At 41.3% G+C, this 22,245-nt stretch overlaps 1 protein-coding gene across 2 annotated transcripts in view; it reads left to right on the top strand.

Moving 5' to 3' along the window:
- The window catches only part of fbxl17 (F-box and leucine-rich repeat protein 17), a 522,739-nt gene extending 500,716 nt beyond the window's left edge, over window positions 1-22,023 (top strand). For both annotated transcript variants that reach the window (XM_078396384.1, XM_078396385.1), the window contains one exon: window positions 19,337-22,023. In XM_078396384.1, the coding sequence (XP_078252510.1) occupies window positions 19,337-19,474 (138 nt within the window). In that variant the 3' untranslated portion in view covers window positions 19,475-22,023. The remainder of the gene's footprint in view (window positions 1-19,336) is intronic.
- Window positions 22,024-22,245: the final 222 nt, after the last annotated feature.

A 22,245-nucleotide genomic window follows, 5' to 3' on the forward strand; every position in this document is an offset into this window, starting at 1 on the left:
AGCTCTATCCAGCTCTCTCTTGAATGCATTCAGAGAATTGGCCTCCACTGCCTTCTGAGGCAGAGAATTCCACAGATTCACAACACTCTGACTGAAAAAGTTTTTCCTCATCTCAGTTCTAAATGGCCTACCCCTTATTCTTAAACTGTGGCCCCTTGTTCTGGACTCCCCCAACATTGGGAACATGTTTCCTGCCTCTAACGTGTCCAACCCCTTTGATTGCATTAGTTGAAACAGGGTGGATCACGTGAAGGTTGGGAAAGCAGCAGGAGTTGATGGGACTTACCCGGAATTTCTGAAGAACCTTGGCCCGCAAGGGCGCAACTGGCTGGCTGCTTTTTTCACCCATGTCCATTGTGAAGGAATTATCCCTAAGGCCTGGTCTAATGTCATCGTCATCATCAAGCCTGGGAAATCTGCTGATGATCCAGCTAGTTACTGACCCATCTCCCTCGTGTGTACATCCTACAAGCTGTTTGAGTGCCTCTTGCATGCTAGGATTTCTCCATTGGTAGAACCCGTTCTGCCCAGAGAGCAAGCTGGCTTTCGACCTGGTAGAAGCTGCGCAGATCAAGTCCTTGCCCTCGCTACCAATATAGAGGCTGGCTTCCAACGGGCCCTGAAAACTGGTGTTGCTCTCATCGATCTGTCACTCTGCTGTAAACTTCCAGAATCTTGAAGTGCCAAACCACCATCCTCTCATCCATCCTCGGCAATCGTAGATTTAGGGTCTCGCTTGGGGAGCAGACCAGCTCTGTCAGGACCCTGAATGATGGCCTCCCCCAGGGCTCTGTCCTAGCTCCCCTACTCCTCAACATCTATGTGAGTGACATGCCAACTACCTCGTCCAGGAAGTTTGCATATGCAGATGACCTTGCCCTTGCCTACCAGGGAGCTGCCCTTGAGGATATCAGCAGTGCTAACCCAAGACTTGAAGGGGATGGAGGAGTACTTCACCTTCTTGCGACTTCGCCCCAACCCATCTAAGACAACGGACACTGCCTTTCACCTCAGAAATCGGCTCACCAATGCAAAGCTCCGAGTGTCCTTTTGTGGTAAGCCAGTGAAGAATAATGAATTCCCCAAGTACCTCGGAGTCACCCTGGACCGCACCCTCACCTATCGTGAACATCTTAAGAGGGTGGCTAATAAACTCAAAGCAAGGGTCAACATCATTAGGAAACTTGCAGGCAATAGCTGGGGATCAAATGCACACACCCTCCATACCGCAAGCTGAGCTCTAGTCTACTCAACAGCCGAGTTTTGCTCAACAGCTTGGGCTAATAGCTGCTACACCAAACGAGTTGACACTGTCCTTAACTCTGCAATGCGGGTCACTGCAGGGATGCTTAAGATGCAACACCTTTGCTGTGGCTCCCTATCCTCTCTTACATCGCACCTCCCAGCATACGCAGAAGGGTGAGGATGTTGAAAGATTGGTGCACCATCGAGGCTAACCCTGACCTTCCCATCCATGATAACTTGAACAATCTGCCCAACATGCACCTGAAGTCCGGCAAACCCTTCTGGTCTTCAGCCAAATCCCTGGAAGACTTTGACCCGAAGACTGAGTGGCGCAGAGCCTGGAAAGATGCCAACACCAACAACGGAGAGGTCATCACAGACCCCACAGTGAAACCACCGGGATTTGACCTCCATCACATACAATGGCTAACCCCGAACAGGATCCACACCCTCCATGCAAGAACAGCCCATCACCTGCACAAGTGGGGGATGACCGACCGCCCTGCTTGCAACTGCAGATATCCAGACCAAACCATCCCACACATTGTGAATGACTGCTCACTGAGGCTTTTCCCTGGTGGCATCAAGGCCATCCACCCAGCAACTGATACTGCCCTGGCCTGGATGTCTACCCTTGACCTACAACTTTAGGGTGTACACGCATACGCAAGAAGAAAACTGGATATATTCAATGTGTAGGAAGGAACCACAGATGCTGGTTTAAAACAAAGATTGACACAAAAAGCTGGAGTAACTCAGCGGGACAGGCAGCATCTCTGGAAAGAAGGAATGGGTGACGTTACAGGTCGAGACTGAAGAAGGGCCTCGATCCGAAGCGTCAGCCATTCCTTCTCTCCAGAGATGCTGCCTGTCCCGCTGAGTTACTCCAGCTTTTTGTGCCTATATACTGGGTATATTCAAGACAGAAATTGATTGATTTTTATAAAATAAGAGAATCGGGGCTTTTTGTATTGGTTCGGGAAATGGTACTGAAGTAAAATATAAGCCCTGATGTTGTTGAATGACAGAGCAGGTAGAAGGGGCTGAATAGCTTATTCCAGTTTCTATTTCCGATGTTCCCACATTGTAAATACTTGCTTCTCTTCAGCTGCGGATCATTATCTTTCAGCAATGAAGTAAATTCTAAAAATAATGATCTTGTTTTTAAATAGTCTTTCTTGACATTCCAAGCCATTCAACAGCTGGTGAATTAATCTTGAAATGTAGTCACCATTGCTATATATTAAAGACAGTAGTTAGGTTGCACACAGCAAACACCCACAAACCATAGAGACCAGATGATCTGCTCTAGTGATATTGGTTTAAGATTAAATATCATCCACGTTAGCAAGGGAACCCTGTGCTCGTATTCAAAATGGTGCTGTGAGACCTTCTAAATTCATCTGGCAGTGGGTACAAAACTTTAGTTTAATGTCTCATCTCAAAGATGGGACATCTCAAAAATGAGACATTATCAAGCATGAAGCCAGTAAAATTGCACACTGGAGTACCAGCCAATGTTGTGGCCTTCTCTCCTGAGTAGAACATTGAATCACAATGCACAAACATAGTTTATTAGAGTTGTTCTACTCGTCTGGATCAATGAAGATTTGAACCGTTTGTTGCAGAAAGAATTTTCGCTTTCTATAAAGTTTTCTCTTCAAATGCATATCCGCCTGTCTTTTAAAAGTTCTTGTATCTGTTCCACAACCCTTTCAGATATTGCTTTCCAGATCATAATAACTTCCATGGAAGAATCATTTCTCATTTTCCCTCAAACCTTTTGTCAACCTCAAATTCACGATTTCTGTTTATTGACTCGCGTATCTGGGAAACAGTTTTTCCTTTCTTGCTGGATCAATGTCCTTCATTTGATTACTTGCATTTGTGGTATGAAGGCAGCTTTGTTGATGATAACATATCACCTCTCTTGTCAACAGTACTTGAAAGAATTTATGTAATACCTTCAAAATTAGGTGGAAGAATGAATTTTTGGAAGAATAATTATTTAAATCTAGTATTGGTTTGCCTGTGCAATGGGAAAACACAGTTTTCTATGTGGTTGCAGTTCCAGGACAAATCCAGTTTGCATCAACATTGTTCTTTTTTAATCAGTACAACCGTCTCTCATCAGCAACTTGATAATTATTTTGAGATGTAATTTAATTAAGTTAGCAATGTTCTGATTATTCCTGAAAATATATATATAATCATGGTAAGAATTGCGTTAAAGTTGGATATAAATATATAATTATTTACGATCAATTTAATATTCTTCCTGACAATATAGTTAAAACATCAACAAATCATGAGCATAATATGCAGAGAATGGAGGGATATGGATTATATGCAAGTAGCTGAGAGTTGGTCTTGGCATCATGTTCGGCAAAGACATTGTGAATGGTTCCTGTGCTGTACTGTTCTATGTTCTATAATTGTCATGTATTCTAAAGCGTGTTCATCCTTTTGATCATGATGTGAACACAATGAAAGAAATAAACTCAATTTTCCTTGGCCTATTATTTTAAACCAGAATTGCTCATTCGTGTAATTATTGTATCTGCTATATATACACGAGGCATGAGTAATGTCTTGTTGAACAGACCAAAATAATCATTTTTGGATAAAATTAAAACCAGTTGCACCAACCATGAATGTTATATTATGCAATAGGTCACAGAGGAAGAGGGCCCAAAAAGCTCCTAACCAATGTTCAGCAATAAAATATGCAGAATATTATGTCAATTTGTAAGTTAATTCGTATGTGGGTTTTTTTTTAAAACACACACACACACAAAGGTAGCTTTAGTACTGAGCAATAGTTTACCATTGGTCCCACTCTTTTAGTTTGTTTGGCTCAAATGAAGTATTCACAATCTGTAATTCAAATAATATCAGTTGTTCACCACTCAACATGAATTTAATTTTTCAGTCACGTTAAAATAATTGCAGGCACAATTGCCTGTGCTGCTGAAAGCAAGGGAATATCATGTGTGTAAAAAAAAAAACAGCTGGCTTGGTTGAATTGTGGCAATGTGCAGACATCTAGAAACCCTGGAATTTTACTTAATTACCTTTGAGAATCAGTCGAACTTTGCTCTAAGTGATCAGAAACGTTGGTATTCATCCATTCAATCCAACTGGGTCTCATACTCGTGCAAGAGCAGTGAAATGTGGAAGTTCAACATTTACCAATAAATCTGGGGCTGAATCTGTCAGTACATTCTGACACAAGTAATGTTGTGGTTCCGGAATAATGTGAAGAAACCACCTCTCGGATCCCATGCAGGAACCAAAATCCCATTCATTTCAATGTTTATTAGAGAAGATCAGTCCTTCCTAAAATTATTTTTGCTTTATTTTAATGCTTTTAATTATTTCTGTGTTTTTATTTGCAATTATGTTACCTTCTTTTGAATTTTTTTACGTTTCTGAATGTCAGATATATTTCTGAGCTATTACAATCAATTATAGTTTTGAAACAACTCGTAGCTCCATGCCTAGGTTTTGTCATAAGGAATAGGCGTAGAATTAGGCCATTTGGCCCATCAAGTCTACTCCGCCATTCAATCATGGCTGATCTATCTCTCCGAACTCCATTCTCCTGCCTTCTCTCCGTAAGAGAGAATCTATCTATCTCTGCCTTAAAAATATCCACTGACTTGGCCTCCACAGCCTTCTGTGACAAATAATTCCACAGATTCACCACACTGACTAAAGAAATTTCTCCTCAACACCTTCCTAAAAGACCATCCTTTAATTCTGAGGGAATGACCTCTAGTCCTAGACACTCCCACTAGTCGAAACATTCTCTCCACACACCTGCACCTCCTTCAAACTCATCTATTGTATCCGCTGTTCCAGATGTCAACTTCTCTACATCGGCGAGACCAGGCGCAGGCTTGGCGATCGTTTCGCTGAACACCTCCGCTCAGTCCGACTCAACCAACCTGATCTCCCCGTTGCTCAGCACTTCAACTCCCCCTCCCATTCCCAATCTGACCTTTCTCTCCGGGGCCTCCTCCATTGTCAGAGAGGCCCAGTGCACATTGGAGGAACAGCACCTCATATTTCGCTTGGGCAGTTTATATCCCAGCGGTATGAACATTGACTTCTCTGACTTCAGGTAGTCCCTGCTTTCCCTCTCTATCCCCTCCGAATGAAGTCCCCCCTCATTCTTCTAAACTCCAGCGAGTACAGGCCCAGTGCCGTCAAACGCTCATCATAGGTTAATCTCATTCCAGGGAGCAGCAGTTTTGTCTGCTGCCATGTGTATTTGTCACCTTTGGTGTAATCAGCATTGAGCAATCAGCGAGTGGGTGCAGAGAGCCAGAGTGAGAAGCACTCTCCATCCAATCAAAGAAAATGCAAGCATCTGAGGGCTGGGTGTAGTGACTCCATGCGGTGAGGGGGGAGGTAGGGGGTAAATAGGTATATTGAGATCTAATCGTTTATTTTCAAGTTTATTGTTTCCAACTCAGGAGTTTGGCCAGGAATCAAACTGAAGTGATAGCTATATTAATGAAATGATTTAACTAATGAAGATAAATGAGTAGTCATTTAATTGATTTGGAAAATTGAAAGAACCTTTCACATATATAGCCAAAATTAGTTTAGATGTGTAAAATAAAATGTATAGAGTATAAGGTAGGTGAGACTAGTGTAGCTGGGACATGTTGGCCGGTGTAGGCAAGTTGGGCCGAAGGGCCTGTTTCCACACTATCACTCAATGACTCTCTAAGTGGGGTTTCCATATGGGCAAATGTGTTTGTCTTATTTAATATATTTTGATGATGTTAAAAAGCCACAGTAGATCGATTCATCTATGCTTCAATAGACTATGACAGAATGTTGAAACAAAGAAATGCAGATGCTGGTTTGCGTCAAAAATAGACACAAAGTGCTGAAGTAACTTAGCGTGTCAGGCAGCATCTCTGGAGAATGTTATAGCTTCCCCAGTAAAGCTAAACAGGAGAAGGAGTACATTCTGAAATTAAGTCTGGAGGATTTAAGAGAACACAACTGAATAAGAGTTAATATATAATTGTTCAAGTTTTTGGCCTTTTTTGTGGTTTGGGCTTCATTTTTCCCTTTTTTTAAAAAAGTCAGAGCCTCTACTCATTTTGTATTATTTGCAGTTCAGCTACATCAGAATTGCAGAGTTGTTAACTGTTCTGTCTGTAAAAGATCAGAGCACTTTCAAGGCTTGGCGAAACCACGCACTTGTATGACTCCATTGATTACCACTTGCTCCAGGCAAGGATACCACAATAGAAGAAGAATGGCTTGATCAGAGCCATATAAAATCATCAAAAGAATTCATTGTTAATCAAATTAATGTCGGCAAGTCCTCTTTTTCTCATCTGAAATCATCAGAGTAACCATTATGGAGAAAAATACGTTTAAAACAAATGTCACTTTTTTCACTTCCTGGATTGTAAATGTCAGCATTGAAGAATGAAGTCTTTTTGGAATCACTAATAATTATATAGAAATGATTACATTCTCCTTTATCAGGCTGCATTGTATATCCCAGTATCATTGTGTTTTTGATCTTTGGGTTTAGCGTTTAGTGGAACTTGTTTTCAGATTTGATTGAGAGAAACCATTATCTGAGCATCCATCACCATCTGTCATGGCAACCCCATCCATAAAATAAAAGCTTGATTCCATCCCTTCCAACCCCTAAATACGGTTAATGTTGGATGTTTCTGGTTTATTCCAACATAGCAACAAAGTAGTTGTTTTGTCAAATGTAATTCAGCCTATTGATTACTATCTTGTGAATGCACATGACTTCACTGTATTTCTTGTATTCACTGGAGTTTAGAAGGATGAGAGGGGATCTTATAGAAACATATAAAATTATAAAAGGTCTGGACAGCTAGATGCAGGAAAAATGTTCCCAATGTTGGGCGAGTCCAGAACCAGGAGCCACAGTCTTAGAATAAAGGGGAGGCCATTTAAAACTGAGGTGAGAAGAAACTTTGTCACCCTGAGAGTTGTGAATTTGTGGAATACTCTGCCACAGAGGGCAGTGGAAGCCAAATCACTGGATGGATTTAAGAGAGAGTTAGATAGAGCTCTAGGGGCTAGGGGAATCAAGGGATATGGGGAGAATGCAGGCACGGATTATTGATTGGGGACGATCAGTCATGATCACAATGAATGGCGGTGCTGGCTCGAAGGGCTGAATGGCCTCCTCCTGCACCTATTTTCTATGTTTCTATGACTGACTGAAAAATAAATATTTGTTAGCATTCAGACCTAATAAATTTCCACCTAATCAGGTAAACAAAAATCACATCTTCAAAATCCTAATTCATGATTTTGCCAGTGATTTTTCACTTTGATCAAGTGCAATAATTTTTATGGCTTCTCGTTACTAAAGTCCATCAGCTTTAAAAGGACATCAATCAGTGCCCAAGAGGAGTATGGTGACATTCCTCAGTGACTACCCATTGGTGACATTAACATCCATGGTCATGAAATGCTTTGAGAGGTGTTTATGACACATGTCGACTCCTGCCATAGTAAGGACCTGGACCCGTTACACTCAGCCTACCGCTGCAACAGATCATCCACCAGGGAATGCGATCTCGCTGCCTCCCCATTCTGCATTGGATTACTTAGTCGAGGCTGTTGTTCACCATTCAATATCATCATCCCCTCCAAATGTAACACCAAACTCGGAGGAGTGGGTCTCTGCTCGTCCTTAGGCAATTGGATCCTTGACCTTTTCATCATCAGTACAAATTGCCAGCGTCGTCCTCGATGACCATCAGCACATTCAAGGCCATGTCCTCAGCCCTCTTCTGTGCTCTCTCTATCCCCATGACTGTATAAACAAAGCTCCAAAGCCATCTTTAAATTTGACAACATTACAACCGTTGTTGGATGAATTCTGGGTAATGATGAGAGTACAAGAGGGAGATTGAAAATCTGAATGGTGTCAGAACAGCAATCGTGCTATCAATTTTAACAAAACCAAGGAGCTGATTGGTGACTAGAGGAGTAGAAAGTGGAGGATGCACAAACCTGTCTTCAATGACAGTACACTGATGGAGAGAGTGAACTGTTCAGATTCCTGGGTATGCAGTTTTCTGAAGATCTATCTTAGGCCCAGCACATAGATGCAATAATAAAGTAACCTCATCAACTCAACGTAGAATATTGGCAAGATTCGGCATGTGGACGAATACTCCATCGAATCTTCCACAGTTGAGAGCATACTGATTTGTTGCATCACAGCCTGATTGGGCAATTTCAAAAGACCAGGAACGAATAAGGCTGCAGTAAGTGGTTGACATTGCCCAGTCTATCACAGGTAGTGTCCTTACCACCATCAAAGAGATCGGTAGGGGGCATTGCCTCATCAAGGCAGCCAATATCATCAGTGGCCCACGCCACCATGACCACACTCGCGTTTTGCAACAACCAGCAGGAAGAAGGTACAGGAACCTTAAAATCATGACCACCAGGATGAAGAGCAGCTTCTTCCCAGCATCCATCGGGCTCATGACGCTACTAGACAATACTTCAGCAACTAAGATCTTCTATGGACTTTGTCTTTGGTTGCACTACGGACTTCAGTTTTGCACTCGTATGGTTACCTAGTACTATTATCAACATATCACTGATTATTGTACATTTCTCTGTGTTATTGCACTTACGGGCCTGTTAAGCTGCAGCAATTAAGAATTTCATTGTCCTATTGCTGGTACATATAGCAATTAAACACGCTTGACTCTTGATATGTTCTTGCAATGCCAGTGAATCAGACCTCCAGTATTGGCATTGAAACGACCACTGAGTCCAGCCACAGTACTGGAAAAAAACAGAGCTCAGTGACTAAAACTACTTTGCATTAGGGCTGACATACATGTGACCACCCCATGCACTGCACACAATACTCCAAATGTGGCCTAATCGAAGTTTGATTAATCTGCGATATGGCTTCCTGATCTTATACCCAATGTCCCGACTGATGAAGCTGGCACACCATATGCCACCTTTACCACTCTATCTACTTGAAACTTAACAACTATTTGATACTCATCTGCTTTATTAAACTCAGATTAACAAAGTGTTCACAGTTGGTCACCTTGTATTGATCAATCTGCATCTGGGACACAGATTTGGAAGACATAGATGCCGAATGGTCCAGTGCTCCTTTCTTTTGTTCTTGTAAGCATTTGAAACTTGAAAAACATTTGATAACTGTAACTTTAAATTGTCATGTTTCAATAAGCAGCTACAGTTAAAGATCTCTTTTTAGAAATAAAGACTTCTGCTTTACAGTGAAACACATGATATAATCTATTGTTCAATGTTGCTAATAGATTTTGAACAATACATAATTTTGCTAGTAAAGAAAATAATACTATATTTTCAGTATGCAAACTTAAATATTACCATGGGTAAGTTGCAGAGAGAATCAAATCATATGCTATGTCTAGTAATATGCCTTTTATCTAGAGATGCAGATTCAATTGTTTTGGATGTCACCCATTACTTTTCATGAATAAATGAAAATCCAATTTTTAAAATCTATTTGGGGTTCCTTCTCATTTTATGTAGCACTCATTCAGATCATAGAAACAGAGAAAGAGTAGAGACCTTAATCCTTCAAGCATTTGGAATTAATCCATTAACTGTGCATTCTGTACTATTGAAAATATTTTTAAAATCATAAATATCAAGCCTCTTCACCTTCAGCTTTTGGTAATTGTCAATTTGCAAACCACCAAGGAATTGCACTGTTACTCCAGGCACTGTTATCTGACATGCTTAATTCAGAGGTAAAGCCACCTTAAATGGAGGAAGAGGGCAGCTGACGTAATTTGAGTTGATGAGTTGGATTGGATTAAATGACATTAGTCATCTCTGCTAATCATGAGATGGTGGCAGGATGTGTGAATGCCGAGAAAGATTTGCCTGACTTGCCTGAAAGATCTGCATTACTTATAGAAAAACAGAAAAGTTCCAGTATAGACAGAGACCATCTGGCCTATTGAGTTTTGGCTCCACACAACAACAATCTGAATGGTTCCAGTCCCTGACCTTCTCGCAATGGTCCTGTAAATTCTTTATTTTCCTATCCAGTTCTCTTTTAAATGCCACAATTGAATCTCTCACTTGCACCTCCTCCAACCTCATCTACTGTATCCATTGTTCAAGATGTGGACTCTTATACGTCGGCGAGACCAAACGCAGACTGGGAGATCATTTTGCGGAACACCTTCGCTCAGCCCATGTGAACCAACTTGATCTCCCGGTTGACACAAAATGCTGGAGTAACTCAGCGGGACAGGCAGCATCTCTGGAGAGAAGGTTGCCGGACACAAATTCTTCTTTCCATTCCTACACAGACCTTTCTGTCCTCGGTCTCCTCCATTGTCAGTGAGGCTAAACACAAATTGGAGGAACAGCATCTCATATTTCGCTTGGGCTGCTTACAGCCCAGTGGTATGAATATTGATTTCTCTCATTTCAGGTAGCCCTGGCATTCCCTCTCTATCCCTCCCCCACCCATGTTGCACCTTCTTATTATTTTCACCCTACAAACGGCCTACACTGCCCTTTTTCCTTTATCATCGTGACTCTTTTTACATATCTTTCATTCATTGTTCTTTATCTCTCCACATCACCGTCTATATCTCTCGTTTCCCTTATCCCTAACCAAAGTGAACAAAGGTCTCGACCCAATACGTCACCCATTCCTTCTCTCCAGAGGTGCTGCCTGTCCTGCTGAGTTACTCCAGCTTTTGGTGTCTGTCTTCACCCTACATTCTTTATCCTCTCCTTTATTCTATTGTTGAGCAAAAATAAATTTCAAATATTGATCCTTCTCAGCAGCCAGGTATTACGCTGGCGCAGTGGTAGAGTTGCTGACTTACTGCGCCAGAGACCTGTGTTCGATCCTGACTACGGGTGCTGTCTGTATGGAGTTTGTACTTTCTCCCCGTGACCTGTGTGGGTTTTCTCTGAATCTTCCCGCACTCCAAAGATGTAGAGGTTTGCAGGTTAATTGGCTTGGTATTATTGTAAATTGTCCCTAGTGTGTGTAGGATAGTGTTAATGTGCAGTGATCACTGGTCGGTGCGGACTTGGTGGGCCGAAGGGCCTATTTCCGCACTGTATCTCTAAACTAAAATTAATCTAAATTAAGGCCTCAGAATTCATCCATTTTTGGTTTTTGATTTATCAGGCTGTTTATACATCAAATATTTTGGCATAAGATATGTGATTTAAAAATTAATAATAATTCTGAGGTTTAAAAACATTCTTCAATTGTCCAATTAGGATAATTATGATCCCAGAGGATGTGATGTGTGAGGAGGCTGTGGGCTGGACGTGTTTGTGTATAATATTAATTTTACCAGTGATTTTGTATTTCCAGCTTTCACATGTATTTTATGTCCAATTTTTTTTTGACATTTAAGGAATTAGAATCTTATGAGTCATGAGTATTAATGTGTTAAGCAGTTCCTTTTCCAAGTTCCAAGTTCCTTTTGCATCTGAGAGGTTGCAAACTGTATGTTCTGAAGTATCTTTTTTCTTGATGTGAAAAGTGGACTTGTAATTTGTCTTGATGTTTCATTGTACCATTATATTCTATATTGTGGATATAATGCAACACTTCAGATTGTTTCAATTAATGATTTTTGTGTGAGTTCAACATCGTATTTAGAAAAAATATATTAAAGCCAAATTACTCTGCTTTTTAAAAATAAATGAGCGAAAATTAGTCCAACCAATAGTGAGATCACAGCCTATTTTATGTTGCTTTTGATTTTCTTTAAAAACTTACATTGATCTCATTTTAGGCCCTGAAAATTGAGTTTAAAATATTAAGGACATTTGAAAGTTGATCACTCAGAATGAAATGGGTATTCCAAGCCAGTATTGATCCATCTGTGCTCTCCAAATATTGGTCCAACTCTCATCCTTTATATTTGAATGTCCTTGAATATGAAAGTTGTGATGTTTGATGGACTGTGTGGGGTGGGAGGACCCATTGCTCCTCCCGTGCAGCAGGTGTAATCCTTGTGTAATCTCATAAACGGCGCAGAACGACAAGGAAGAACCAATCGTATTCGCATCCAAAACGCTGACGACCGCCGAGGAAAAACTACAGCCAAGTGGAGAAAGAAGCACTGGCGATCGTGTTTGGTGTCCGGAAGTTCCACCAATATTTGAGTGAGCGACATTTCCTGCTCATCACCGACCACAAGCCACTGTTGACTATTTTCAGTCCGGAGAAAAGTTTGCCTCTCATGACGTTGCAGCGTCTACAACGTTGGGCCCTGATCATGATGGGATATGATTACCGCATCATTTACCGACAGTCTGCCGAGCATGCCAATGCCGAAGCACTGTCTCATCTACCGATTGGACCCGACCTGACGTTCGATAAAGAGGAGGCAATTATGGAAATTGAGACGGACGTGAACTTGCTCAACACGCGGATCATCGCCGATTTCCATGTCTCCTCAAGGACGGTCGCCAACTATACGAGCACAGACCCCATTTTGTCGAAGGTACGACATTTTGTCACTCAGGGGTGTCCGGACAGTCCCAAGCTGGACAAGGAATTCTGCTCATTCCAGAATGCGTAAACGGAAATCTCCTCAAAGGATGGCATTCTGCTCCGCGACTGTTGAGTGATCATTCCGACAGAACTGCGATCGCCAATTCTGAAAATGTTGCACAAGACACAGATTCCCGCATGCATGTGTGGTGGCCGAATATCGAGGCCGATATAGCCGACCACTGCAAGGACTGCACACCATGTGCCGAAACAGCGCCGAATCCGCCGGAAAAGACCTCCCCATGGCCCGTCCCTGACCAACCATGACAGCGAATCCACATAGATTTTGCCGGACCATTCCTGGAGGACATGTGGCTGGTCGTCATGGACGCTCATTCGAAAGGGCCACATGTTATCCAAATGAATAAATATCCAACCACCGATACAACCACTTCTGCGCTCGACGATTTGTTTGCCATTTGGGGATTGCCCTTAACAATCGTAAGTGACAATGGACCCCAATTTGCCTCGCAAATGTTCAGTGACTGGTGCAAACATCACTCAATTGTGCATCTGACATCAGTACCTTTTCATCCACCCTCAAATGGTGAGGCGGAACGGCTCGTCGGCATTTTCAAGCAAGCCATGAAACGTGCTGTACAAATTGAAAAGAAATCGAAACAATTGGCATTGCGCGATTTCTTACAGCAGTATCGAACTGTTCCAAACTGCATTACCGGTCGAAGGCCAGCGGAGATGATGCTCGGACGTCAAGTGCGCTCTCCCCTATCAGTTTTGAACCCGACCCGTAACTCTTAACACGGTGCGCACTCAGCCAACGAAGTCGAACAAGTCCAAATTCGACATTGGCGACTATGTATATTATCGCAATTATACAAACGAAACAAATGGTGCGCTGGCAGGATCATGGCTTACATTGGAACCAAAATGTATACCGTCCAAGGACAAGAAGGACATTGCCGACGGCATGATGACCAATTAAGAAGCCGCGTTCCTCCAGCGAAAACTGCGCAGCGCCTGACCAGAACCAAGCAGTCGGATACCCTGGTGCCAAATCGTGTGGACACTGGAATGCCTGATTTGCTCCTCCCCTGGCTTGACGAAGTTCCACCAGATGAACTCCCCGCTGATCTGCCTGTGGTCCTTCGTCGATCGACACGTTGCAATCGTGGTACTCCCCCAAGGCAACTCATTCAGGAATAAAGACGTTCAAGGGAGAGTGTGATGTTTGATGGACTGTGTGGGGTGGGAGGACCCGTTGCTCCTCCCGTGCAGCAGGTGGTGCTGCACAGGACAAAGGGAGATGTTTTGTACATGGTTATCTTGGCTGTACACAGTGTGGAGTGTTCAGTCAGATTGTGTGGTTGCAGCCATTTTAGTTGTTTTGCTGCCAGCATTGAGTTACTGTAATAAAGACCTCTGTTGTACCTTGAAGACTCGCAAAGTTTCATACAGGCATAGAACAAGAACACGAAAAAAGTACATTTAGTCCTACTCTTATTTTCCAAACATGGCTTCAGCAATAGATTATTTTTGTGCCTCTGCAGTACCACTGAATAATTGTTGATCCATGCCCCCTGCACCCACTAATCCATGGAATGTCCGTCATTTACAGCATCTACGGGCATAGTGTTAGTTTCTATGTGACGTGGCATCCATTTTATCTTTCCAATCTATCTTTTGACAACCCATCAGCAGCTTGAACATCTCACATCGCTGTTGACGAGTAGCAAATACTTTGTACCATAAATCAAGAGGGCCAATATGTTTCAGTTGGGCCAAGCTTTGGTCAGATATCTTTTGGAATACATTGTCCTGTTTACAGCACCATGCCTCAGGAAGGATTTATTCAGCAAGGAAAGAATATAGGTTAGATTCATCAAAGTGATATTAGGCTGTAAAGGGTAAAGTGACGATGACAGATTACATAAATCTGGCTTCTCTTTCTTGGAGCTTAGATTGTTGAGAGCTACTCTTACTGATATATTTGAAATGATAAGTAGATACAGAAAAGTTAATTCTTCTAATGCGGAAATAGTTTATTCTTCTTTGGAAGAAGTAAGTAACTGGGGTATGAAAACCAAATTAGAACAAGCTGTTCAAAAAAGGGATCAGGAAACATATTAAAGCTGTTTAGGCTGGAGCAGTTACAATGTCCAAACCCCAGATTGATGGATTGTTCAGTAACATTTCGAGGGATATGAATCATAGTTGAGGTACACATCAAAGATGATATAACTGACTGTCAGAACAAACTTCATGGGTTAAATAGCCTACTCCTGTTTCTAAAACCCAAGTCGATTTGTCATCAAGCCTTACTACTAACTTTGACCTTCAGAACTGGTCAGTATCTGGCCACTCTGTCAGTGTGAAGGAGATCACTTTAAACTTCCTTTCTCTTTTCGGCTCTTAGCTGAGCTTCGGCCTTCACATTCTAGTCAACAATGCAACTCTAAGAATAAATACAGTAAATGCAGTGTTTTACCTGTTCCTATTAACTGTTTTACTTTCCACCATGTTCCTAGCTAGATGTGCTGGATTACATTGATTGGAGCTGATCATTGGTTGTGAGCTGGCTTAACTTTGTCTATTGCAGGCTGTTTTGTGGGTTTAGCACATGCTTCACTGGGCGAACAGGTCTTCGTTTTTGTGTGCATGGTGTTGCTTCCAGCACAGAATCGTGCACCACAGAAACGAACCCTTCTGCCCACCATGTCAACGCTTAGCTCCAGAACCCATCTGTACTAATCCCATTGAACAGTGCTTTCTACAGTTGTGATTTAAATGCTCCCCCAGCTTGTTAAATGTGAGAATACCTCCCTCTACTTTGCACTCAAGCAATGTGTTCCAGATTCCATACCCCCATTGGGTGAAAAGAGTTCCTCCCATGTCCCTGTGGCATGCGGGTTGGTAGGTTGATTGGCTATTGAAAATTGCACCTGGTGTGTAGGTGAGTGATAAAATCCGAGGGGGGGGGCATGAATTGATGGGAATGTCGGGAGAATATAGTCTTTAGTCAGAGGGTAGTTAATCTGGGGAACTCATTGCCACAGAGGGCTGTGGAGGGCATCAGTGGATTTTTTTAAGGCAGAGATTGAGACAAATTCTTGATTGGAACGGGTGTTGAGGGTTATGGGGAGGAGGCAGGAAAATGAGATTGGACGGTAGTGCAGAGATCAGACACGGTTGAAAGGCGGAGTAGACTCGATGGGCCGAATGGCCTAATTCTACCCCAATAACGTGAATATAATCAAGTCAAGTCAAGTTTATTTGTCACATACACATACACGATGTGCAGTGAAATGAAAGTGGCAATGCCTGCGGATTGTGCACAAAAAAGAATTACAGTTACAGCATATAAATAAAGTTAATAAGTTACTATAGTGTAGACATAAATTTAGTGTCTGGAGATGGATTCAACAATGGCTGAATGGGAGATACCAGAGGGTAATGGTTGACAATTGTATGTCAGGTTGGAGGCCAGTGTCTAGTGGAGTGGAGTACCCCAAGGATCTGTGTTGGGTCCACTGTTGTTTGTCATTTACATTAATGATCTGGATGATGGTGTGGCAAATTGGATTAGTAAATATGCAGATGATACTAAGATAGGTGGTGTAGTTAATAATGAAGTAGAGTTTCAAAGTCTACAGAGAGACTTGGGCCTTTTGGAAGGGTGGGCTGAAAAGATGGCAGATGGAGTTTAATGCTGATAAGTGTGAGGTGCTGCATTTTGGTAGGACAAATCAAAATAGGACGTACAGGGTAAATGGTAGGGAATTGAGGAATGCAGTGGAACAGAGGGATCTGGGAATAACTGTGCATTGTTCCCTGAAGGTGGAATCTCATGTGGATAGGGTGGTGAAGAAGGCGTTTGGTATGCTTGCCTTTATAAATCAGAGCATCGAGTATAGAAGTTGGGATGTAATGTTAAAATTGTACAGGGCATTGGTGAGGCCGAATCTGGAGTATGGTGTGCAGTTCTGGTCGGCAAATTATAGGAAGGATGTCGACAAAATGGAGAGGGTACAGAGGAGATTTACTAGAATGTTGCCTGGGTTTCAGCACTTAAGCTACAGAGAGAGGTTGAACAGGTTGGGTCTTTATTCTTTGGAGCGTAGAAGGTTGAGGGGGGACTTGATAGAGGTTTTTAAAATTTTGAGAGGGACGGACAGAGTTGACGTGGGTAGGCTTTTCCCTTTGAGAGTGGGGAAGATTCCAACAAGGGGACATAGCTTCAGAATTGAGGGACAAAAGTTTAGGGGTAACATGAGGGGTAACTTCTTTACTCAGAGGGTGGTGGCTGTATGGAATGGGCTTCCGGTGGAAGTGGTGGAGGCTGGCTCGATTTTATTATTTAAGAGTAAATTGGATAGGTATATGGATAAGAGGGGATTAGAGGGTTATGGTCTGAGGGCAGGTAGATGAGACTAGGTCAGGGAGAGTGGTCGGCGTGGACTGGTAGGGCCGAACGGGCCTGTTTCCGTGCTGTAGTTGTTATATGGTTATATGGTTATAAAAGTTGACAGTCCTGATGGCCTGTGGGAAGAAACTCTGTCTCATCCTCTCCGTTTTCACAGCGTGACAGCGGAGGCGTTTGCCTGATCGTAGCATCTGGAACAGTCCGTTACTGGGGTGGCAGGGGTCCCTCATGATCTTGCTTGCTCTGGATCTGCACCTCCTGATGTATAGGTCCTTCAGGGGGACGAGTGTAGTGCCGAACGCACTACTCTCTGTAATGGAATGAGTGTACATTGATGCTTGATGATTATGGGATGAAGGGTCTCTTGTATGACTCTATGGGATGGTGGAAAGTATCCTCAATATGAAGGTATCAATTTGTCTCCATAAGGAGATTTCTACCTCTACAGTTGTACAGCGGAGTGTCATGAACAGATGCATATGCCACAGCCAGAGTGGTGAGGATGAGGAAATCTGTTTGTTCTTGCTGTTCGATTGCTCGCTACCTGCAACAAACCCTGTCTGGCCTGTGCATTAAGACTCTGCCAGCTTGGTTATTGTGCAGTGAAGCCACATTTGGCAATGAGCATTGAAGACCCCCACCCAGAATACATTTAGTAACTTTGATACTTTCAGTGCTTCATCGAAGGAGGAACACCAATTCATAATCTGAGGGAGGACAATAGACACTAATCAGGAGGCAGCTCTGTTGCCCATGTTTAACCTGATCGTAGGTGACTTCATGTCCAGGAGTCAATGTTGAGGACTTTCATACTGCAACTTCCTGCATGTGTGCCACGTCTGCTGCCATTTTGGGTGGGTCTCTTCCACTTGTGGGACACTGACATGCCAACGGACATCATTGAGCAGTTCAGAACTTTGTCCATAGTGTACGATTCTGTGTGCAAGACTTTGGCAGAGAGTTAGCAAAGATAAGTGTAGGTGGTAAAACAATCCAAAGCCTGGGATTTGGGGATTGATTTATGGGTGTCCTTACAATAGTCTTGTTTTTAAAAATAACTTATTTTACAGTTGTGAGGGCCATTTGGTTTATGCAATCCCATACATAATATAATTTCAGAGAAGGTTAATTTTTATAGTTTTAAAAATGTTAAGAACTCTGCTTTAATGACATTGGCAAGACTATTTTAAACTTTGTAAATTGAGTTGTTAAAATGGTTCAACTTAGATGAACAGTTAATTGTATGGTCTCTCCAGGGGGCAGGCTGTATATGCATCAACATTAATAATTGTCAGTTATTTTAAATAGTATAAATAGATTGATGTCTTGATTATTAAATTATATGCTAATAGGCAGGCAAACATTAAAAGTGATGCATAAAATAAATACATAAATGCTGAATTGTATAAAACCTAATATGGGTTTGCTAATATTAGAGTTATGTTACTGGAGGAATTCAGTGCAGGCTAGAATTCAGAGAACTAATTTTAAAGATTTAAATATTCAGATCCCACAGTGAAACAATGAGGATTTGGTGAGTAAATATTTGGCATAAATTATAATGGACAGTAAGCTGTGATTTTTCAAGCAATTGCAAAAATGTTATTAATATACCAGTGTCAACGGACTTGCTATCACTGAGATTTGAATATTCTTTGTTTGGTTTCGTGGAATTTAGAAACAATTTCAAAAACATTTTTGATGGTTTTGTTTTATTTCCCACTTTGCAGGCCTGCCAAAATTATAAATTTGTTGTCTCATCACATTGGTTAAAATACTAAGCTGACATTGGGCAGAGTGTAGTGGAGATACGAGTTTTAATGCTGTCACACTACCGAAGAGTTAGTCAGCCAAGATATTCAATACTAATTTCCGCCCAGTTACCCCGATGGAAATCATGCACATGCTGATTTCTGATGTGATTAAGAGCAGACTGGGCTATGGTCTCGCACTAAAGCAGCTCCCTACAATCGGTGTCTGGTTTGTAACTGAAGTATGACCACCTGCACAAGATACCCTCGAGCTACCTGTAGATCTCCATCACAGCAAGAGCAGAGATGAAACATGAGGGAAAAACAAGAGTTTAATATTTTTCTGTGTTGAAATCTGTTTTATAGGTGAATGAAGATACAGTAGAACGTCTAGTTCAAGAATACCCACATATCACCTTTAGCACTGTAATGCAAGACTGCAAGCGGACACTGGAACGAGCCTATCAGATGGGATGGATTCCGAATACATCAACAGCATCATAATGCTGAGAATTATTTTGTGTAAACTAATTGTGTGGTTCTTGTAAGTCTCAAATTCTTAAATACAGTAAAGAGTGGTTGCAAGAGACCATCACAAAATAATAAGCTGTGTCGAACTGAATTAATAACCACAAAAAAGACAGTACATTTCCATTTTCTGTTCCTGTTTTGACAACCCTTTCCCTGGCTTTGAAGATTGAAATCATGGATTTTTAGATATCCATGGAAGGAGTTTATTTTTAAAGGAACATTAATAATTGGGAGCAGGTATTGTTTTTAACCCAAGTGGTTTTATTTTATGAATTATTTGACGCCAGTTGTCATTTTGTCTTTGAAACAGCTGTAATCAAATCTACTGCAATGTAATAGTTTAAAGTTAAAAGTATGTCTTTTCTACAACATACTTTCTGCTCATTGCTCCATCTGAGCCCCTAATGGATGAAATGGGAATTTTCAAATATGACTATAGTCTGTTAATTTCATCTGGTTATAGTTTTGTTTAACAACTCCTCTCTTTGTTAATCTCTGAGATTGCATCTCATTTATTAATAAGCTTGGTTAAAAATCTGAATTCCATTTTATTAAGCTTCATTCATCCATGAAATAATCAATTACTACTGATGATGAAGAATAGCGATGATTTTACTGTAGGTAAAAGAATCAATGGAGTGTTTTTACCCCAAATCCAGATTTAGCTGTAGCCAGCAGGTCCAATAATGTTGATGTACTTTGTTACTGTTTTTACGTTTTATTTCACCTACACAGTTGTTCAGAAATAGCTTGTGTAGGACATAATTTTTATAATACAAAAATCTAAATAAAACACATTTTTGCCAGTTATAAAATTGTTGTAAATATTATGCCTGAACACTTTATTAATTAACACAAGAAAGTGACCGAAGGTGATAATTAAAATTGACAAAATTACACTGAATTATTGTGTTATTTAAGACTTGCCTTTAAATGAACATATCCAGTGAGAAAACTAATCCTAACACCAATAAGCTGTCTTTTGTCCATTTTTGACCAAAGAGATCCAGAATATATAATTACAGTTTCTTCTTGCTTGCGTAAGATAATTAATTATGACATTTTCTGAATTACATGCGTCATCAGATGTTAAGGGAAGAGGTATATGCAGTGTAGAAATCTATGTTTGTTTAATTTGTTAAAGGTTCAATGGAGATAAATAGTTTCACAGAAAAATGTAGGAACCTTAAAAATAATTTGTCTATTAATGTGTGTGCGTGTTTCAAATATATGCAATTGTTATGAAATATAAATTGAACAGGCCAGTTGTATGATCTGCTTCAAAGTTCTTTGACTCAGCTAAAAATGAGGAGGAGGTAGCAAGGAAAAAGAAAGGGCAATTTAACTGATGTGTGGTAAAGGCAACCTTTTTTGTAGTCCATACTGAAACTGAACAAATAGAGTCAACTCACAGGAGCAATATGGTGTATCTAATTGGAAGTCTCTGTGGGGTCATGCCTCAAAACCTCAGCATTCATGATAAATAGGTTTGTCAATTTTTAATTAGATTGGATTTTCTCAGGTCTTGCAGAGTTGTCTTGTTTTTATGTAAGATTCAGCCATTTCTAAGTATTGTACCTGTCTGTTTAATTCTTTCTTTGAATGTATCTGAGAGTTTTGGAGTCAATAATTAATGTGAATGATTTTAATTTGGAGATTTCACTAACAAAGAGTGTTTTCTGTGTAAGAGGTTTTAATCTCGGTTTATGCTTTTCCGGCATTACACATGTTGAATTCAACAGGCAAAGACTGCCGTGTCAGTGTTCAGAACAACAGGGAATACTTTCTATGCAGATGCACTCCGGCATCCTTCCAATCTGAATAGTTAAAAAACAACCTGGCATTTGTGCTAAACCTTGGGAATCCCACAACTGAGTGGTCCTTAGCTTGCTGCCATTCCTGTTCTTCAAGGTGTAGTGAGAGGCCTTGAGCATCATGGAGTAACCAACTCATTTTATTGGTTGTAACCTGGAACTATGAACCAGTTCAGAGACTACTGAGCACAGTAAACTATCTGCCGGGGAAAAAAAACAAAGAGCAGAAACATGCCACTAGTCTCTAAGTTCATATAGTAAGCATGTCTTCACCCATGTCTATTCCATCACAGGCCTTCAGCGCCCATGTTATCAATCATCTCATTCAACTAATGTCCTTTTGAAAACATCTAACTGATTTATTCCAACCACCTCCGTGGTTAGCCCATCCTAACAATTCTCTGTTCAGCAAATAACTTCTATGCCACTTTTGTATTAATAACTATTTTGTATTGAAGGCCCAATTTTTGCATTCCCTTCACTTGCCCAATCCATTCATAATATTAAAGGGCTTAATTTTTAATTGAAAAGCGAAACGCTGCTAGTGCTGGAAATCTGAACCAGCAGGTTTGGTGGCATAGGTGGAGAGAGGAGCAACAATCACATGCATGATGATCTTTCAACTGAACAAGAAAATGTTTGTTAAAAAAAAAATTCAAGGTGCAAAGAAGGGGTAGAGACGACAAAGGAAATGACGTGAGTTGAGACCGAGAAAGTCAGAATGATATGAAAGAGCGGAGGAGGAGGGGGGGGGGGGGGTCTTGCTTGTCTGTGGAGGGGCCGGTCGGGTGACCGGCAAGCTTGTGATCGTTGGTGGAGTCCAGGTAAGCGATGGTATGTTGATTGGAGGTGTGGATCCGGCAGAGGAATAATTAGAGTTGAAGTCCATTGCAGGTCTCAGTATGTGAGGCCCGGAGCTGCAGGAGAGTC

The sequence above is a fragment of the Rhinoraja longicauda genome, chromosome 3, assembly GCF_053455715.1.
Source record: "Rhinoraja longicauda isolate Sanriku21f chromosome 3, sRhiLon1.1, whole genome shotgun sequence".
NCBI lineage: Eukaryota > Metazoa > Chordata > Chondrichthyes > Rajiformes > Arhynchobatidae > Rhinoraja > Rhinoraja longicauda.